The sequence below is a fragment of the Teleopsis dalmanni genome, chromosome X, assembly GCF_002237135.1.
Source record: "Teleopsis dalmanni isolate 2A chromosome X, ASM223713v2, whole genome shotgun sequence".
Classification (NCBI taxonomy): Eukaryota; Metazoa; Arthropoda; class Insecta; order Diptera; family Diopsidae; genus Teleopsis; species Teleopsis dalmanni.
In genome coordinates this window covers 68468312-68491389 of record NC_051848.1, presented here as the reverse complement: position 1 = coordinate 68491389, position 23078 = coordinate 68468312, and the positions used below count along the sequence as shown (strand labels likewise).

General features: G+C 29.8%; 1 protein-coding gene across 1 annotated transcript in view; it reads left to right on the top strand.

Annotated features, from left to right (window-relative positions):
- The window catches only part of LOC119687824 (zinc transporter 2), a 131017-nt gene that overhangs the window by 87652 nt on the left and 20287 nt on the right, over positions 1–23078 (top strand). The window contains exons 6-7 of the mRNA XM_038102335.1: positions 19536–20148; positions 22334–22481. Of these exons, the coding sequence (XP_037958263.1) occupies positions 19536–20148; positions 22334–22481 (761 nt within the window). The remainder of the gene's footprint in view (positions 1–19535; positions 20149–22333; positions 22482–23078) is intronic.

The window sequence follows — 23078 nt, the reverse complement described above, 5'->3', positions numbered from 1 at the left end:
ATATGTGATTTTCTACCAATTGTAAGTAAAAGTCAGTTATATTATTCGGCTTGTGAAATATCTAATTTGCTCCATATATTGTAATTAAGGAATTAACCGGCAGAATCCATTAATATAATTATTATAACTCCATTCAACACAACATTTGATACAGATAGTTGTCGGTTTAAACAGTCTAGATTAGTTAGTTGGCTGTAATCAGCTAACCAATAGGTCAGCAGGTCGATAGATAATTTTTCACCGACTTCAGTAAGCATTTTTTCGCCATTTTGCTACCGTATTCCTTGCAAAAAACCTTTAGATATAAAACGACGGCTCAATGATAAACGATTTCTAAATTAATGAATTAAATAAGCAAAATTTGGTACTTCAGTTTACTTTGACATAATGACAAATTTATTTAAATATGTTAACTAAAGATTGGATTTTGACTTACGGAGTAAAGAAAGGACTTAACTACGTCTTTTTAACGATTTTTGGGAAAATGATGATACATTTTTAATGACACAATCTTATTTTTAATGGCGTTTTTGGTTAGTAAATCTGGTTTTAATCTAGATTTACTGTTGATCTGTCAAATTTTGTTGCTCAAACGAACGTTTTTAGAGCAATTTAACATTTTCTGCAGTTGTGTTAGTGAGCATTTATATTTTTCATTAATACATATATCAAATTAAATCAGACTTTATTTGTCAAGTCATTTAAAACAACGGTTAATTTCAGGGTAATCTTGCTACTCTGGCAAAATATCCAGAGTGTTAAAAATTAATCTCGAGTTTTACACACTTTGCTCAAGATTAATCAATCGAAAATGAAAATTGCACTGAAATTGAATTTTCGTACTTAATATCTATTCACTTTTTTGTTTTAATATATAATAGATAATTGATAGAAAATAAATTAAGATTGTTGTTAGACAATATATATATATATATATATATATATATATATATATATACATGCTCTTTATATGTTTACTTTATACATAAAAGACTAGGGGTTAAACTAGCTAGTAGTACATATTTAATAATTAATAAAGCTTTACAGAGAGATCGACAGAAATAATATTGGCTGACAATACAAGATTCGGGTTAAATAGTTGATGTAGCAAAATTTTTCAACCAAGTTCTGTCAATTTGTTTCAATTATTCACAGATTTGTGTTGCTTGGCGTTGTCAATTATGATCGTTTGATTATTACATTCAAGCTGACGAGTTGTGCGAAGTAGAAAAGTACACTAAATCACTATTAAAACTATCGTAATCTGGTGATAATAGATGGAATAAGATCTCTATATGGGCTTACCTTAAGTATCATAGAGGATATCGATACTATTTGCTTGAAACTTCCTTACAAAGTATTTTAAGCAAATTCTTGACAATGCTGACTATAACATTGTGAAGGATTTATAGTTTCCCTTATTTCGACTTCTTATCTATTATACGTGTGTCATTACCAAATTATGATTAATCAGTAAATTTAATAAAAGGCCTCAGTACTAGATGACAGTTTCACAGCAGAATAATATACATGAGATTGATAAAATCTTTGCAAATATTATTTAATATGTTTCTTGAAATATATAAAATTGATCATTTGTCTTCAAATATTACTTTACAACGATTGCTAAAATCTCTTTAGATATCATTTAATAGATTTCATGAAATATATAAAATTAATGAATATATCAAAACTCAAATAATATCTACAAATATCACTTTTCATATATAAAAAAAGATTGATTTTATCGTCTTCAAATATAATTAAGCACATTCCATATATAATAAAAGTTGGACAAATTCTCTGCAAATATAATTTTATACGTTCCATATATAACAATAACAAAATAAAAATTTATGTGGACAATCGGCTTCTGTGTGAAGTTTGTTTTTTAATTTTATTTAAGATATGTACTCTACATTTCTTCCATCTCAAATTATTGAGAGTTATAAATAAAGCCCATAAAGACTAGAAACAATTTGTTGTCATTTTCATTTTGAAGCACTAAAACATTCCTACTTTTATGTTACATATAATATATGTGGGATTAAATTTTCATTAGCTTTCGAATTTTGCGAATTTTGTTGTTATCAAATAAAATTTATTATTTTCCTGCATTTCACGCTTAATACATTTGTCACATTATTTGATTCGTGACTTCTTTCATAACTGGCTGTGTTTACTCCAGATTTGGCATCCGTATCAATGGAACAAAATTCCAACAATCACGTGAGCAGAAAGTGTTTCACATGTGTTGTCTTCAATTACGCTACCTTCTTTTATTATAAAGTATAAAAGATATACAGGGTATTTAAAGTAACTTAGAAATAGAATTGCAATAGAATGAAATTAACACACTAAAACTAGTTAATTATAATGAATATGGAATAAGCAATCATAAGTTTTTAAATTGCACTCAAATTGCGGCACTCGGTGCGTATGAGTGTTGTAAAAAATTAGTGAACATTTTTATTCAATTTTTTTTTATTCTTATTTGAAGTCCTCAATTTATCAGACTACCCAGTATTATTGAAAATAAATAAAATATATGTAATCATCTAACCACAGAGTCACCCGATAACAACAATAGCACCAATGCTAAATGCCAATGTCATGTGCTTTGTGTGCACTTCCGCTTATGTTGGTGACATTTTTTATACTTTCATCATTTTATTTTCTTATGTATTAATGGCCGCGCGCACATCCGACATCCACTTTCAGCTTTGTTACTTCCGTTTGGCAAAGAATTTTTATCGATTTTAATACAAAACAACAAAAAAAGACAAATGTATAAGAGAAAATACCAATATTAGTACCCGTACCATTGCATATGTGTTGTGTCCGCAAGAATTATATTCGAATTGTTCAAGGGAATGACCAACGAAGCGGTCAAGTCATCAGCGGTTTCTTTAGTAACTGTTACAGCCAACAGCCAACAGCCAACGGCCAACGGCCAATGGCCAGCAACAGGATCACGTTCCGTGATGTGTGATTTGCAATGTGAGCAATGAAGCATTTTACTATGTTGCGGCATCTCTTGTCGCCTTGTTAGTGGCTGATGTTTCGTAGCACCATCAGAATACAAAAAAAGTAGAAGAAAGAAGAAAGAAAAAAAAATGTGAAAATAAACGATATAATGCCACAAAAAATAAGACAAAATAGCAACAACATTTTTATAAAAAAAAACACAAAACAAAATCAGGAGAGTAAAAATATTTTACAGCAATAAACACAATAATATGGACTTGAATGTTCTGATTTAATTGACAGGAACATAAATATTAGCGCATATCTTGGGTGTAATTCTTCCTTGCCATATCACAAGCGAGGCATTCAGCTGAATGAGCTGAATGAGCCGTATGAGCTCATATGTGTGTCAAGTACTTGAGCTCATGTTTGTTTCTTTCCGTGTATTGTGCATTGTGTATTGTGAATTGCGTATGTGTATGTGTGCATTTGATATAGTATTTTAATGTCGTTTTGTCTTTTCGTCTTGCTAAGTTATCACAGCTGCTATTTATTACACATTTTTACCGCTTACTGTGCTTTTATGTACTAAAACCTTACGTTTAATTTATTTTATTGTTGATTTTACTGCTTCCGGTAATGGCGATGTCAAAGCAACACACAAGATGGCGGTTAACAATGGCGAAGGGGTGCTACGTAGCACAGCAATTAGTTGAAATTTTTGAAACATGAGTCGTTGTGGGTGGTAATTAGCACCACACATTTCATTGTGTATAAATTTTAAATAAACAAAATTTTAAGTTCGTCATAAAAATCAAAATATTTTATTGTTTGGAGTGGGGAAAGGTGCAGTGCTTTATAACAGAGAAGACTATTTAATTTATTGCGAAAACTTTCCTTTACAAAAAAAAAACGAATTAGGAAATAAAATAGTTTATTTTTTTAAAATATTAATTACAACATATAATAATAAAATATACTAGGAGTACTCCGCTGCTGCAAAATGCGTACGAAAAACAACAACACTAACCTCTTGGTCTAACAGACTATTTAGTCTAATCACCTAAGAGAATGCAGGCTACAATTACTATTGTATTTACTACATTTTATTTATAAATTTTACAAAAGAACACATTCTGCTTTTCGGCCATGAGGCGAAATAGCTTCTGTTCAACTATAATCTACTGTAGTACAAAAGATTCAGTGCTCCGATCTTATTAAAACCTATACTATTGATTTGTATTCTATAAAATCTTCACTTACATAAATTTTTGAATAAAAATTTTTTTTATTAAAAATTAATTGTATAAAATTTTTATTGTTCATTATTATTTTTGAGCTCTTATTATATTTAGGGTAGCTGCATGATGCTATCTGTGTAGAACTTCAGTGGGTCTTCGGCGAAAGTTTTGGGCAAGGAATTTTTGACAGACCTTTGACTGCACAATTTTTAACCATTAGGAAAGCTTAGCAGAAACCGAAACAAAAAGTGCAAATTTCAGGCTATATGGTGGATGTATCAAAACTTCCCAACGATATACCATCAGTTTATTCCGTGTCATCAAAGATATATGCGACCTGGTATAGTTATAATGGCGGAAAACTTCTTTTCTTTTTGCCAATTCTCGTCGCGTAGTGAACAATAGAGTACCGAACTAAATGCTCCACCAAGTAGAGGCAGTTTCTAGTAGAAAATTTATATGATATTCTCATATAAAATTGAGTTTCTTCTAGTTAAACACAAAAAACTATATTCGTCCAAGTTGTTTGCAGTTGGTTTGCTCATCATATCGATTTCTTTATACTTATAGAACTTTGTTTCATCCAAATATAAGTCTACATAAGAAGAATTGCAATAAGCATTTAGTAAAGTTTATTTTTTATGCCAGTTTGTTAAAAGATTTGTGAAGAATCCTTGGAACTTATGGATCTTTCAACAAACTGGCATAAAAAATAAACTCCACTGTATACATTATCCAAATTTTTAAAGTAGGAAGATTTAAATATTTGTGGAGTGGACTTTATTTAAACTTTTTACATTAGGATTCATTTCTTAAGCCAGATTGCAAAAACGTCCATACACATTTTGTCTATTCGTTAATGTTAATGAATGTTTTTACATTCAGACGTAGAAACTAAATTCCATTCCATGTGTATTCTAAATATGCGAAATAAGAACATTTGGAATATGCTTAGACTGGAGTTTGTTTGATAATTTCATTAAGAAATATTTGGACTATGAGTAGAGTAGAGTTTAGTTATTATTGTTATTAAGAAAATTGGTCACATGGATGTCTGTTAAGTAAATCAGTACTTTAATATCAATCTTGTATAAAAGAACACAAACCAGAAAATACATGCTTTTGCCTATAGATCTTTGTGAAATATTCTCAGAATATGTTCGAGTCGAGATAAGTAAGCAAGGTAAATTTATGGCGAATGATGCAAAAAATTTAATACCTAGGAACATTGAAATAAAATAAAAAAGTACGGACGATTCAAGCACGCATTATACAAGCCTTACTATGAGATTTGAGAATTGAATCCAGAAATAAATAGAATAAAAGAGAGAGACAAAAATCATTCGGCGATGAACTGTTTTAAACAAGGCAGAAAAAAAATCCTGTGATAAATAATACTTATTAAAGATTATGCATCACGAAGACAACATTGGTGGTTCTATGTAAATAGGTCTGTTTGTATGCTGGAATACGATGTTTATAAATTTAAATATACAGTAATTTTTATTATATTTTAGTATATGTGTTTCTGATCAAATCTTGGCACTTTTGACAAATAATTATAATTCAATGTTTTTCCTAGTTATATTTACTTCAGACACGCCTTTATTTCTCAAAAATCTTAATTTCATCTTCGTTTGAGCGAAATTAAGTTTTTTTTTCCATACAAAATTCAGTTTTAAGGTTGAAGCGAAATTAAGGACAATTGCCTTAATTTCATTGAAACGAAGGCTGAAATTAAGGGACATTTCAAATGCAATTATGCGGAAGATAAATTTTCAGCAAAAGATAATGTTGAGATAATGAAAAAGGGACATTTTTTTAAAATAAATGTTAGTGATAGTTGACTTCAATGAAACCGGGAAAATATTTTGAACGTAGTGTAAACTTTTAAAATATATATAGAGAAATATAGAGAATATAGAGAAAAAATTGTAACGGTTATTAATTTGAATTAGAGTGAAAAATAATAATTCACATCCACTAAAGCTAATACAACTACTGAATGTCATTTTATATAGTTATAATAATCAATTTTTGAAATTTCCCTGATACAAATGTTGTTTGAAGCATGTAATTTTTAACAATCGATTTGTAAACAAAAAATATATGATTTTCTTAATTTTGGGCAGTATAAACACTTTCCAAATTAACTTAATTTCATTTTAACAAAATGAAGGAAATTCGGTTGTCTGAACATAGTATTACTGCCTAATAGAATGAATAGTTAATGAGTAAAAGATCATCCAGTCATATCATCCCCCATATGTGTTTGATAACTGGTTATATATTGTGCAAAGACAGTTCTGAAGAATCAATAATAATTTTTATGAACTCTTTAATTTTATAAGAGTGTGTTCAATGAAGGAAAATTGCTGAAAAATAAGTGAAACGCAATTATTAATTGCGAAGTGTCGAACACTACGAACACAAATTAAAATCAGAAAATGTTGTTATTGCTCAATTGGCGTACTTTAACTTTGTTCACGTTTCATATTTGCAGTGTACGGCTACGCTACTAGTCCAACTACGATGAACGTAGGTTGAAGGTTTATAACTTTGTGAAAAATGTTCGTGCCCGAAGAGCAATGATAGCAGAAAGTCTCGTAAAAACAACAGAAGTAACTAATTTTAAACTTTTGCCAGTGCACACAATCAAGCACAGAAAGAAATTTGCACACACTCATGCTAGGAAAGCTCTAACCTTTAAATAAACACAAACACACTCGCGCACACACACACATACATGTAAACATTGCCGCACACAAATTAACTTGCATTGGTATAAATAAAAAGCCAATGTGCCAAGCTGTTAACTGTCTTTGCATTTTGTCGTCTTAACGTCTGTCCGTGCATATTTTTTTACAACTTTTTCGGCTTGACATGTTTGCGCTATAATATTTTAGTTGGCATATAAAAAATTTTACAATTTCCTATAGAACTGCTAAGTTATGTATTTTGATACTGAATATTTTATATTGCTACGTACATCTCTAATGGTAGAGTACATTTGATGCGACTACGACCTGTTATAAGACTTTTAATGTAATTCTTTTATGCATGTATACACGATGCGGGCAAATCTCTTGGCAAAAATACACAATGTTATTTTTCTTTTTTGTGCTTTTCTGCTTTTCTACCATTTTTATTCTTTTGTGTTTCTTTTTCCTTGCAACACTGTGTTGCATTATAAAATCCGATACAAGATGCACAACATTGTTGTTTTTATTTGGTATTGTTATTGTTATTATTGTTGTTGGTGTTGTTATTGTTGTTAGTGTTGTTAGTGTTGTTATTGTTGTTAGTTATGTTAGTGGAGTTAGTTTTGCTTGTTTTTGTTGTTGCGCTCGTAATGCAGTGGAATAGTGCAGTGATTTTTCGTTTTGAAATGTTTTCAAAGTTCTTCACCGTACATGCCAGACTAACATTTAAATGAAATGTGTATGAGAATGTGTGTGCGTGTTTATTTTATGCAAGTGTGTGTTTTGATTATGTAAGTATTAAATGGGATTTATTTTACAGACCAACTGGCACACATTTGAGTGTCTCTTGCTGCCTCTTGTAGCCTCTTGCTCTGGTACCTAGTCGAATGGATGCATGTGTTTCTTTACTGCTTCTTTAAGCAATTTTGTTACTTATAAATTGTGCGCCACTTCTATACGTTCCATGGGTATGGGCTGCTGCTGAGCAGGATGAATTTGATAGGTACTTCAAGTCTATCGTCAGATAGCTTTTCTCTACAGAAATTTAAATAGAGAAAATATATACAACGTCAAGGCGAAGCATTCCGTTTCCATCAAAATTTTAATCATATTACATAAATAAAAGTAAGTTTATTTATATTTCAAATTGTTGGGCTACATTCTCCTCCTTAATTCTCCTCAACATTCTGTGAAAACAAGTTAAACGAAAGATAGATAATAACAATCCAAGGATTAAGTGAGCAATTTGATATTCATTTTTAATATTGTAAATAAAAATAATTTGCTTTAGTTTCAATTATCGGCAAAATCTCTATCTCTTATACTAGTTGAAATTAGGGGAGAACCCTTTTACTTACAGTATAAGAAGTTCATTAAAAAGCATCGACCTATACAATACATATTGAACTGGCCGACCAATACTATTGATATATTCTAAACAATTGCATTATTTTGAATATTTTAGAATAACTGCATTCGGATTTTGAATAAGTCTTCAGAAAGACTTATTTCAAACTTCAACATAATTTTTTTGGGTATTAGTATATATTAATTACTTAAATGGACATAATAACTTGTTAATGCGTATAGACTTAACTCAGTATTTTAAGTCTGCTGCATACGCGTCTTCTCCAGTCTCATATATAAATTCCGGTTAGTGCTTCCTCAACCTAATTCCTTCACCGGAAACATATTTACCTCAGTGCCATTTTCCTTCCACTAACGCTTTAAAAATCTTTTCGCTAGAGCATTTTCGCCCATTAATCTGCTAAACTATATCAACGTCTCTATAAAGCTCTTAGTTCATTTAATTGCGGAAGTATTTGTCAATTCGATTAATAAGAGGCAACCATAGCTTTAAGGATTATTCTACTTAAACCATACACTTTTTACATTGTTTAAACAAAATCCGATAGGACTACTTTTGATATTTCTGTCAGTATAGTGAAGAAATCGTCTTTTAGCTAACAGACCCACTTTATGGTCTCGGGCAAAGATATATTTATTTACTGATAAATTTCAGTTTTTTTTCATCAAGCAGCAGTGCACACGTCCAAGCACACAAACTTTGAAAAATTGGTGCAAAATAACAGCGCTCGTTAGTACTACAGCGAGCATATGAACTGCAAGTTTTCTGAAACCCTAAAGATTCTTCATTCTTCTCTCACTCATGAGTTATGAGTTCTATGAGTCCGTAAGGGTCCTACCACCTATACAATAAGTGCACAAGATATTCATCTCCATAATTGTGAACTTCCTAAACAGTTCACACAGCTTTAGTTTCTTCTGATCATCTCATCTGTTGTGTTGATGGGGTACCCAAATTATGAACTTACGTTCCAAAATAGTTTACACTGGGATATCGAACTCATTTATTTTCAGTTTACAGTTTCTTCTGATTATCTTATCAGAAGCTTTTATTGCAAACTTATTTTGACACAACAAGGCTTATATTAAGTTAACGACCTTACTTGTGTCCAGTTCGCCGCTGTTTCTAACCGCGACCTCGTTGCCTTAAATATTCTCAGATCCAGAAGACACTTTATGATATTCATTATTATTTGAATAACCTCAAGTTCTCGTGTTATATTTGTATTCCATTTAACTTAAAATAATATTACAAGTAAACAATGTAATGAAAAAGTAAATAACTTTACTGATTTTAGTTTTTTATATCAAAAAAAAAAATAGTCCTCATATTTTCACTAATCGATAAAACAAATAAATAGTAAATAAAAATAAATAATGGACAGTAAATAATAAAAACATTTTAGCTAACAATTATATTAAAGTATTCAATTAGTCACAAGACAGAAAATTTTAATATATAGTAAAAAAGAATGGATATCACCAAAAGTTATTTACTGTGGCATTATTGTGCTTTTCAATAGCACTTTTATTGGTATATGTTATCAAGGAGTGTTTCTTGTTTTTCACACAGGTTTCGACTGAAGTTAAAAATTGATTTTTTTAATATAGATTCTAGTTATACATTATTTTATATAAATAACACTCATAAATATTAAATATTTAAATCAAAGTATTTATACTTACAATGCAGCCGATATGTATTACCTTTATTGCTAGTAAGTGTGTTTTTATATATCAAAAAAAGTGTGTATATCTCTTTTGAAATGTAAAACTTACCAATAATCAACATTTATTTTAAGAAAAAAATTATTAAATCATTTTCTATCTCATTATCAAATTTTTTGTAATTTTAAAAAAAAATTGTTTAACTTAAACAAATATCGGCAGTAATTCTATATGAATATAAGTAATTTGCAATCAATTTCATTATTTAGTTTCCTCCAATTGCTTTAAGTACACAGACATCTAGCGATATCAGTTGACAATGGGACGAATAACACGATTACCGGAAATTACATCGTCCGGTTATAGTGAGAGAGAAAAAGATTGATCTACTACTAAGCAAGCTTACACAAATCTTGGCGATCCTTCCTTATTCTTTACTTACAACAGTGTGATAAATATAATAATATGGTATAAGTATTCCCTTATAAGAGTAATAAGTTATAAGTTTGTATTCCGAAAAAGAGATTTTCAATTTTATTCTAAATCTAATCAATAAAATTATTAATTCAATTTAAGAGCTTAGTCAGTAAGAAAAATACAACCAGTTTCAATATACATTTGGTATTGAATTTTTTTAACAAATAAATAATAAGAAAGTCGTTAAAAACCTTAAGCATGTACTAAGCTCCTGTTTATATAACATATATACTTGGTAGTTCTAGAGAATTTTACATAATTTTCTGAGAACTACCATAAAATTAAGGTGTTCCAGTATTTCTTTAACAACTACTTCTCTGCTTTTTTTTGCATTTATTACTGCTAGCAATATTTAGCTTATGTGCTACTGCTTGAACTAGGAATAGACCCTTCCCGGTACCAATATTCACTACAGTTCTGCTGTCCTTTCGATCGAACAACAGCACAGATTTGATGAATTATTTATTGCATACATACTCGTAAATATTCTTAGTGACTTCTGTAGCATATATGATAGTCATGTAGTTATATATATCACACGACTACGATTAAAAATTAGGTTATGTTATTTTCTCGGTTGTTTATAATGTTGAAAATATCTCAGCAATTTTATAATCTATAATATATTTTATTTATGGTCATATGCACATATTTACACGGCAAAGCACCTATCTGTCTTTTACCTAGAGAACACTTTTTGATGAAGACTAAGAGATTATTTTTATTGCCAATTGGGTTTCAACCAACTCAAGGACAACCAATAATTATCAAATAACGTGCTCCTTACGATACAATTTTCAATTATCAGAGGTACGTCCTTGAGAATTATTTTACGGACGATAAAAATATGTACATCAGCTTAAATAACACCTTTACGTAATACAAAATTTAGAGAGGTTATAAAAACGGGGTATGCTGAAAAAAATTGTATAAAATTAAAAAGAGTTTATGAGTTAAAAGTTAAGTTTTTTCCAATAATCGTTGTCAAAAAATTTATGAAGCATAGTTTTTTATTGCTTTTTTAAATACTTAAATTAAGTTAAAATATCCACTTTACTATTTATTAGAATATTTGATTAAGAATTTTATGTCCCATGAGAAGAAATTTTTTCCGAAGAGAAAAATAGAATATTTTTAAATAGCCAAGAATAAAATAAAGAAAATTCTTCATTATATAAAGAAATTTTAATATCTAAAATTTTTTATCTGTAGTAGCTAAGTAAAATCTTGGGCTGACCATTCAGCTGTTTTGGTTATCGCCAAATATTTCCTTTATTTAGCGTGATTTAGTAGGGCCTTTGTATTCAAAACCCATTTAAGCTCAAATAATGACCCATTTTGATACTATGGATAAGCGCTGTTCATACGCAGATCAGAAAGATTCTTGAAACGACTCCAGTGATCAGCAAGCAACGCCGAAAGTTACGCCTCCATCATTCAAGTAAAAGGGAACTTAGCTGACAAGACTATTGACTTAACAAAATCTCTAATTTTGCAGGATGTCAGCTGCTTTAGGTTGGTAAGAAAAATGGCTCTTAATATTTTGAATATATTTCTAGTCAATGATGACCACTGATACATAAAAATGATGACCACATTCGCAAAGCTAAAACTCATACAAAAGTCATTATAGGGCAAACCCAATCTCATAACATATCTTCCTAGTATATAATCTCTAATTTTGCAGGATGTCAGCTGCGTCAGATTGGTAAGAAAAATGGTCCTTAATATTTTGAAGTCATTATAGGGTTAACCCAATCTCATAACATATCTTCCTAGTACGTAGTGATCAGTCAATACCGACTCTATAATAGTGTGTTAGTTCTGCTCAAGTTAAACCAACTGACTGATGCGAATTTTCTTCAGTTTGCAACAGGTCAGTCCTGTAATCTGACAAGAATCTTCATCTTCATCAAGAATGCTGTAGTGCTGAGTTGGTTCTGCTTTAGTCGAAACAACTGAGTTGTATGAATTTTGTTTAGTTTTAGTACCGAATTCACCTTGGGGTTTGATACGAGGTTTGATTTGTTGCGCGGCCCATTTGGCTGGTGCAAGTGGCTTCCTGTAATGGAAATAGTTCGTTTAGAAAACTCTCAATTACTTTATGTGTAGTTTATTAAAGCAGTGAAAAGGCTAAGTTGTTTTTTAATGTCTTACAAAATGTTTTTCTACTATCTTCAATTTGATATACTCGAATTGCTGCACTTATGCTATTAACTATAGGACTTTCCTAAAAATATATGTGTGAATGTAGCGTGCTTTTCGTAGTCGGGTTACATCAGTTGTCGGTAGTTGCTTTGCCCGGTAATTTTACTTTTGAGCTGTCTCGCCTTGACCTTATAGGAAAAATAGTTTCTTGCATTTCCTTCTCAAATATTTTATTTGAATAAACAAGTTAACATATTTGACTTTTCAGAATTAATGGTTTTAACTTACACAAAGCCATGTTGTAGAGTTTTTCATAGATTTTTTGTTGTTGTTATTTTTAGGTTCTTTTTTTTGGCAACATCCGGATGTTTTTTAATTTTCCTATTTATTTATTTTTTTTTTTTTGAGCTCACAACGAAGCATAACAAAATGACTTTGAGAAAAGTCATTGCATACGACGACTTCGTATGTTTTCCACTTATATGATCTTCTTGGTACTGAATGATGCACATATAAACATTACTGCATGGTCCCGGACCTAGCAACTTGACACTGGATGCTCGTTTGGTTTTTGAATTTATGGTGAAATGTTGTATTTTGCAGTGAATGTTTTTTCGTTCCTTGGGTTTGCTTTTTTAGTCTTGACTTAGTAGTAGGAACATTCATATCCTTCTGAAAAAAAGCTAATTTACTTTGCGACAGTTTTTTAGTTTCTTTGCGAGTAGGAATCGTAAAATGGAAACTGTTTAAAATTGCAAAAGTTACGATTTTAGTGGTTTTTCCTTAACAGATTTTTTTCCTTTCATATCTGGTGAAACGTTTTAGATTATTTGAAATACTTGTGCATGCGAAATAAAAAATTGAAATACTTATTTTTTTCTATTGCAATTTTAGTGATTTTGAAAAATTACATAAAAATTGTAATGAGTTTGCTTTAGAATGTGCAAAAACCTTTGATATGCAAACTTTTAACATTTGATGCAGAACTCTTTTTGCACACTGAGTATCATCTAAACCGAAATGTGCTTATCCATCTTTAAAGCTACATATTCTGTAACTCATGTTTTGCATTATACAAGTCTTAGATATATGAATTTAAATATAAAAAAATAAGATAAATATATATTATTTCCATTTTTCTGGATTGGAGTTCCTTAATAGCTTCAGTGCACTTTTCTTGCAAGTAATTTTACATGAACATGAAACTTATTAGTGCTGTCTGCTTATTCAAAGAAAAACATCATTAATGCATATAATATTGTTACTCGTACACCCTAATTGCGATAAGACACTCTGCCTTAGTAAAATAGATATCTAGAGTTACACATTGTAGCTTATCTATAATGATTGAGAAGAGGCTCACCTACATTAAAATATTTCTAAAGGCCATGTCATACAGACAGGTAGATGACGAATAGTCACTGAAATTTTACGCTTCTTTTTGGTAATGACCACAAGGCATGTTATACGGAAGTCATATCACAATTATCAATTTCCTACTATTAAAAAAGTTTGCAACTCTAAATCTTGATATCGAGATTAAAACTCGAGATTTAAACTCTCGAAAGTTACAGTGATGCTCGAGTTTAAACATCACATGGTATAGTGAAGGAAATCCGGAATATTTAAATCACAATAAAATACTACATTCTCTATAAGGAAAAGGTAATCCAATGCAACTTTGAATGCTTTGAGATGCATTGACTGAGTTTTTGAAAGTGATAAATTAAATAAAATATTTTTATCTGGTAGATTTTATTGGGTATAAAATATTTTTATTTACCCATTTGTAACTTGCTCATTATTGAAAATGGATACTCCGTATGTATATGACGTACATCGTTTCTCTGGTCAAAAATTTACTTTTTGAAATTATGCTACTTTGATTGGAACACCTTGTATTATATCATATTGTTTACAGCAAAATACGTTATCTTGAAGATATTAAATGCATATGTACTTTAACTTCACCTTTTGTAGTTATATTCCTTTGAAAAGGAACTCACGGTATTATATCATATTTTTTAAAGAAAAGTACGTTATCATGAAAATATTAAATACATAATTAAAATTGATTTTAACGTCAACATAACAGAAGTGACTATTTTTACTTTAAGAGAAACTGTGGTATTTAATAAAGAAATTTCGAACAGTAGTGAGCTACAACAACAAAAACTATTTTTATATTATTTTAATTAATTGAATTTTTGACTGACCATACAGCTGTTTCGAGTATTGCCAAGTACCCAACGCTAATTGTTTTGGTAAAAATTCTTGTATTTAATTATGCGTATATAATTTTTTTTTGAGACTGCAAGTACCAGATGTTGAACTCGTGCTCTGCCAAATTTAAAGCTCAGAATCAGCGCTCCTTAACCAACTGACCCAAAGCCGTACTTGACTTTCATGTTCCCACATTTTTTTGAAGTTTTGTTAATTTACTACTGATGATGAGTATTTGACTATACTCAAAACAGCTGTATGGTCAGTCAAAAATTTAATTAAATAAAATAATATAAAAATAGTTTTTGTTGTTATACCTCACTACTGTTCGAAATTTATCTATTAAGTACATAATATGAATAATAAAACTCAAATATTGTATCTATACTATTTGAACAAAATACGAAACTTAAAAAATGTAATCGTGGGGAATACGGAAGAAGATATGGTAAAGGTAACAAAGGCAGAAGAATAGGGAATAGTGTTAAACATATAGGAAATGGGATTATTTATACTCTTGATAATGGTTTTATTTTATTAATTGTACATTGCAAATAAAGTGAATATAATAACTTTTATCATAGCATCATTTTTCGTCAATCTTCTAATAATTTAGGCATGATAAATGCATAATTTAGCCTTTTTTTTAATACTTTTTAAAGCCTAATTAATATTTAATAAAATTTCTGTTGAAAGAATGAATTTATCTCCTAAGTTCAATTAGAATTTATTTTTAATTTTTAAAAATTTTACAACCTTTTCTTAAACACTTTTTAAAATCATCGAAAAAAAATTGTTAACCAATTTTCCTGCAAATAACAACCTTTCCTATTTTATTGGTAACGAAGAGGGATGAGGGTGTGATAATTTTTGTTCGGAATAAAAATGTAACTCAAAGGGAACACAACCATTCGTTCGTAAGATTTATGGCACTTTGACTATTTCAGGGACAATTGCTATTGCTTTATCTTTCCTGTCACTTTTTTGTGTACTTCTGCCGTTTACATTTCTTCTTCTTCTGTTTTATTGCTTCCTACACTTGCAATTGTGATAGTGTCTCCCGCTCTTCCCGGTTCTTCTCACACTCGCCACTCACACTCAGACATCGTCTTTGCTTTACCAGTACAAGCCACACTTTTGCAATTCATTTGAGCTTTCTTTATCTTCATTTTGGGCTTATGGCAATCGTGTTCTTGTAGCCTTCATAACTACACTTTGGAGCGGTCATAACGTTTGCCGAATGAAGAAAAGCAATCGCTGTCAGTTGATTTTTGTGGGGGGAAAAATATATATTATTATAATTTTCAAAATAATACAAAATTAATTACAATTAATACAAATTAATTCCTGTCGCACAATAACTCTTTCGTCTTCATTATAGGTTAACGTTTTTTTAATTATTAATCATACTTTCTAACTTAGACGAACTCAGCTTTAATTTTTTGCGATGATCCACTAGATGTGGTAATAAAACTATTTGGCAATTGATCAATATGTTTCTTATCATTTACATGGATATCTTATCTCTGCATTTATATTGAAGGAAGGTCTACGATACGATAGAGACGATAGTAGTATAATAATGATCAGTCACGTAAGCAAGGGCCCTTGAGGCAGTGAAACTCAAACAAATGGATCGAATGGCTACATTTAGACTATTCATGAATTCATGCACATTCATTATTAATCCATCATCACTATTAACTAACTTTAAAATAGCAAAAATGATCTCAATCAATTTATATTACTCCGAACTGAACCTAAAAATCACTAAAAACTTAATTTTGTTGAAATGAAAATTGGGAACAACGTATATATACTTTTTCAATTGAATTAAAGAAACAACCGGAATGAAAAAATCCTTCAATCAAAACCCTGAATGCATGACGTTCCAGTGAGTGACGTTAAAGTGAGTTTACAGAGTTATAAAACTCTTGTATTAGAATTTAATAAGAATTAATTACTTCACTTAACATCGATCACTTAAATCGATGACTCCTCGGAATGTTGATATCGCCAGAGAATTATTGATGCGATTTGAGGTCTAGGTGTTTGACTTAAAATTGAGATACTTAAAAGGAGCTTTACTTTGCAATATTTTGACATAAATTAAATAAGTATAAGTATAATTTTTAAAATAACTCAACTAACAAATTCAATTTAAAATAATTTTAACTTTAATTAATATTAATAAAGACTTTTTAACATAATCTATTTTAGCATAACTATAACATGCACCCGTCAAGTTTTTATTTAGCTTCCACATGAGTACCTTCTTAGTGGAGATCAGTTATCTGACTCTCCATTTTGTAATAATCTTTAACATTTATAGGTCAAATATTTTACAATTGCTCTACTTTTGATTCTATTCAAATACATCTTTTCAAATATTTTGCATAAGAGCTTATTAGAGTTACAGTTACTATTAAAAATATACTTTTAAGAATATATTTTATATTTATACATATATAAATATATTTATATACTCTTATAGGTGAGATACTTCTTTATTATTAAATTTCAAAATTTTTTAACATAAGTAAGTAAGTATTATGCCTTAAGTTTAAAAACATTGCTTAGAGTTACTTAAAAATATATTAAAAAATAAAGTTTATAGTTGATAAGTATATGTTCATAAAGTTTATTACTATATATATGAGAATTAAATAAATATAAATGTATGTAAGTACATATATATAAATATATTCATAATATATTTATATATATTATTTATAGATAACTTATAAATGTATATAAGTATATATATATATATATAAATATATATATATTATATTCATATTTATTATTTATATATAACAAATTAATATAAGTGTATATAAGTATATATATATAAATGTATTTATAAATATTTATATATATAAATAAATATATGATATATAAATATGTTAAAGTCTTTAATTTAGTCAACCAAATTTAATTGATAATATCCAAGCTAAAGGCTAATGCTCAATTGCTTATATAAATTATAATAAGTGTTTATTTTTTTATAGGCTAATTGGTCAAAACTTTTTTATTATTGTTGTTAAAAATGAAAACAAAAATTAAGAATTCACAATTTGATTTTTCAATAATTTTTATTTTTCTTCGATATTTCGACTTTAGTCTAAAGTCATCATCAGGAAACTATATAAATATATAAATTTATATAATTAAATTATATAAATTATAGGATCTTATAGTTTGTAATAAATTATAGCAAGTAATATAAAGTTATTTTAATATCATATTTTAACATAACCATTTTAAAAACCTCGAATTAATCCTGTTTTTAACTATTTGCCGAAAACATAATTTTTTTGTGCCGAAAGGAGATTAAAAAATGCGAAACGTTCAATCTACATGGACTAAAAACAATCCGCTCCGTATGTCAGACCGTTTTTAGGGTCTGGCAAATTTTATCGTGAGTTCTCAAAGTTAGAGTCTCTATGTTGGTTACCCACTAAATGTTGTTTTCATTAACCTGCGTCCAGATCTCATTTAACAAACCGTTCAATAGCGCTCCAGCTTTCTTCGGATAGAAACATCTTGACAACATGGTGGAAAAGTATGAATTCTCATTCTCAAATGGAATCATATATTGCAAGTTTCTATCATCTTAACTCAGTAATTTTTTTTACTGGTAATGTCATAGACATGATAAGTTATTAAATATTTAAACTTCCTCTAGACTTCTAATAGATTTTCATAATTATCTAAAAAGTAGAGAAATTTTTTGGTCTAGACTTTTGACTTCAACAAAAACATGACCGACCGTAAATTTTCTTATTTTCGGTCCGAGAATCAATTTTTTTAATTTTTCTCTATATGTTTTTTACAATATTGTTGTTGTTGCTGTTGTTGTTGTCGTTGTTCTTTTATTGTTTATTCGTGTCGTGGGTGATATTTACACTTTTTTTTACATATTTTTTTTTATTCTTTTCTATTTTAGACGGCAGTTAAGTCAATTTTACTTACACACCTCTTCGGCTCGAAAACACCTGCCCGTATGCAATTTCTTGAATACCTCATTTTGTTGGGGCATTTGTTTTTGTTTCTTTTTGTTATTGTTTTTTTTTTTGGTTTTTTGTTTTTGTTTTTGTTATATTTTGTTTTGTCTTAAGAAAGTGCTAAGTCACTACGCTTGCATATGTTTTATCGTCGCACTTACAAAAGTTTGCCTCGTAATTCTTTTATTGCCGTTTTCTTGTGTTTGTTACTTGCGCTCGAAACTGTTTTGGCTAAAATTTATGTTCCTTTTACATTTTGATGACATACTACGTTCTGCCGACACACACACGCACACACATATGATACGTATGCGCATAAATGCCTGTGTGTGTAAATTGCATACAAGTTCGGTCAATGTGTCAAGTTGTGTTAACGTGCGGGGCGGGGCGTAGCTGTAGAGAAAATTGTAGCCAACTTAGAGCCGAACAAACTTTAAAATGAAAAGATGATGCATGACTAGTGAAATTTCCGACTAGTGAGCAGTGAGTGTGGGCCATAAGCCCCTGTGTAAATTAACTGGCATACGTGTTAGAGGTGACAATCGTAAAAAGACTCACGTTTCCGGTAGTTAATTTAAGCCAAATCAGCAGAAATTTATTCCTTGTGAGTTATAAGTTCAGGAAAGTGAAAAATAGAAATAACTATTCAGGGTTTTGTGTATCAAAGTTACATTAAAATGCAAACTTTTCAAAATTGTGTTTCATTTTGCTAATGATGTAATTTATATTTACAGAATGGGATTCCAACTTCATCACGGGCATTCACATGGTGGTGGTGGTGGTGGACACAGTCACGGAGGTAGCCACTCAAAAAAAGAAAGCGGTAAAGATGTGGAGAGAAATGATGTATGTGAATTGAAAGCAGCCAAGAGGAATGGTTTTGAGACACCTAGAAATAGTAATACAGTTTCGAGAACATCATTGACTGACAGCACCAAAGCTTCTAATCTATCCATTTGTCCCGAATCACCAAAGGGACGCATAGAAGATGGCGTGGCTGACTTGGAGGCTGATGCACAACTACCCGGTGATGGTTTACGCACATTTTCTTATCAAAATTCGAAATCCGTGGGTGAAGTTCACTCTGAAATTGCTGCTGTGATGGCTGAAACAGCGCCTGGAGCACATCATCATGGTGGTGAGGCTGCACGGGAAGCAGTGAATCTGAATGTACGTGCCGCATTTATACATGTGGTTGGTGACATGGTGCAAAGTGTTGGAGTATTCATAGCTGCTCTTCTCATATATTTCCGTCCAGATTGGGCGATTGCTGATCCAATTTGTACATTTATATTCTCCATTATAGTGCTCTTCACTACTTTCGCCATCATGAAAGATGCGTTATTGGTAAGTACAGTCGTATTATATACATTCGAATTATATTTTCATTTTTTATGAACGGTTTATAAAAACATTAATACTACACATCTAAATAAATACTTAAATTTCATTAATAATTAATTCGTTAAAAATAAGTGTTATTATATCAGAAATTAGTTTTTAAAAAAAAATGGAGGAAAATAAAGCCAACAAAAACTTAATTTTTACTTACTTACTGAAATGGTCATAACCATTCATTAATAGGTTTCGACCTGGCGCAGCATTCTTCCCCTCTTTTTATTTCTAGATCCATCTTCGATGTATTTTTACATCGCCTGAATACTACACTTAGTTAATTAGTGCAGACTAACACAAGCTCATAATCTTCTGAGAAGAAGTTGTAATATATATACTTGAAGTGTATATGGAATACAAAGAATAATGATTTTATTATCTTTTTCCTTATTTTTTTTCTGTTTAAGCTAAATTGTTATTTTAAATTGTAAGTTGCTGAAGTTATATGTTTTGTGTACTAATAAAACACATACAATTTTTAAGTATATATTTTAATTTCTTACTTCACTAAATCATACTTTTTGGGTAAAAACTGCAAACAGCAGCAATATAAACTCCTGAACTTAAATAAGACAGACAACTGAATCATTATTATTTGAAGAACCTTAAGTTCTAGTGTAATATTTATATGTCGTTTAACTTAAAATAATGTTGAGAGTACCCCAAAGATAAGATATATTGAACGAATAAATAACTGTACTGATTTCAATTTTTTATATCAATATCGATAAAGCAAAAAAAGATGTAAAACATTTTAGCTAACAATTATATTAAAGTATTCAATTAGTCACAATACAGAAAATTTTAATATATAGTAAAAATGAATGGATATCACCTAAAGTTATTTCTCGTCGCATTATTGTGCTTTTCTATAGCACTTTTATTGGTACTTTCGCATATTGTTTCTTCATAGAGACTAAATTGATTTTTTAATGGAGTTACTTTTAGTTTTATATTACTTTTTGTAAGTGACATTCATTAATATTAATTTTATTAAAAATTATATTATTTTTACTTGAATTTTGACGGATATGTCTTATCTTTTATATTTTTTTAACATGAATTCCATTGCAAATATTTGTAGTAATTCTATATGAATGCTATTAATTTTTAGCAACCAAATTCGTGAATGTTACTTGTCAAATGTACACTCCATTTGCTATCAATAAACAGATATTCAGCAATCTCGACCGACAATTAAAGAAAGATTGCGAAACTATTTACTGCGTTCGCATTTTCTCCAGTACTCCCTGAAGTTGATCATTACACCGCAGACATGGTCTATAGCTTCTTTCTCTAACTTCTTAGAGAACTTTTCTCTAACTTCTCTAACTTTCTCTAACTTTTCTCTAAGATCTTTTCAAAATTGAAAATGAGAGTGACATATTCAATATTTTTTTGGAGTAGGGCTTAATGATGAAGAAGGGATTTTTTGAATTAAGGAACTGTGTCCGTTGTCTACACTATGAAGCTTAAAGTCTAAGATCAAATAATACTGATATTTGTTTAATTATAAATTCAAACAGCATCAGGGCATTTCGGTGTTAGAAATCACTATGACACTAATTTAAAACTCAGAAAATAGAAAGTTATGTGTTCGATATTGGACTTATAAATAACTAAAATAAAATAAAATGCAAATTAAAGTCACTTTATTATGAAATCATTATTTAAGTGTGCTTTAACCCTTAAGTGTTTAATATTACGCTCTTAAAAGGCTCCTTAAATTTAAATAAATGTCACTCTATTGTCAAATCGTCACTTAAGTGTCTATTTTAAAATTGGGATTTAAAGTATGAATTGTTAAAAATTATATCCTTTAGTAGTCATATACTTATAACAACCAATTATTTTATCTTTAAATGCATCTGAATATGAATCGGAGACATAAATCATTATTTATCATACCTTATAGAAACATTTATCTACATTTGTTATATGCGGAATTGTTAATTGTATATTGTAAATTATGTTATCAATTATTAATTTTATTAATTTTTGTGCTTTCTCTTCTTTACATGTCATTTTGGATGCGTTGCACATTTTGCTCTGTCGCATGTCGCATGTCGCTGCTTCAACACATCGCGAATTTCGAAAACAACCATTTGTGTACTGCTTACGGCTAAATGATAAATAGGTCCTTATGGAGGGAACGCCAAGCTACCTTCATTACACGGAGGTGCTCAACATTTTCCAGCAAATCGAGGGCGTTGAACGTGTGCATAATTTGCGTATTTGGGCGTTAAGCATTAATAAAATTGCTTTATCTGCACACTTGGCAATTGGTGAGTATGAAAATTACACAAATAAACACAAGATAAGGATGTTTTGTTGTTGTTGTTGTTGTTTTTGTATTTGTTGCCCTACACGAAGAAATATGAGCTATAGGTAGTCTGTGTATGCGTAAGCTTATGCCAACACTCCGTATAGTCTGTGTGCAGTGCGTGTGTAGTGTGTGTTTAGTGTGTTTGTAGTGTGTGTGTAGTGTGTGTTTAGTGTGTATTTAGTGTGTGTGTAGTATGTGTGTAATGTGTGTGCGTGCCTGCGCCTGTCTGTGCGCTTACGGATAATGATTGTTTGTACATATTGTAATTATACTCATGGATTTATGTTGTTGGCTGTAATTGTTGTTATTGTTGCTGTTGTTGTTGTTATTGTTGCTACTATTGTCGTTCATGTTGTTATTAACTTAATTATATCTGAAATAGGATTTTAAATGTTTTGACACATTTTAATTAGCCAAATTTGTTTTTCCCCAAATCGTTACATTTTTCGAATACGAGTATATATGTATATATTATTTAGTAATTGAGACCTATAAGAGAGTTTATGATGTGACATTTATGTTTACTTAAGATTCACCATGAGCAATTAGATTTAAA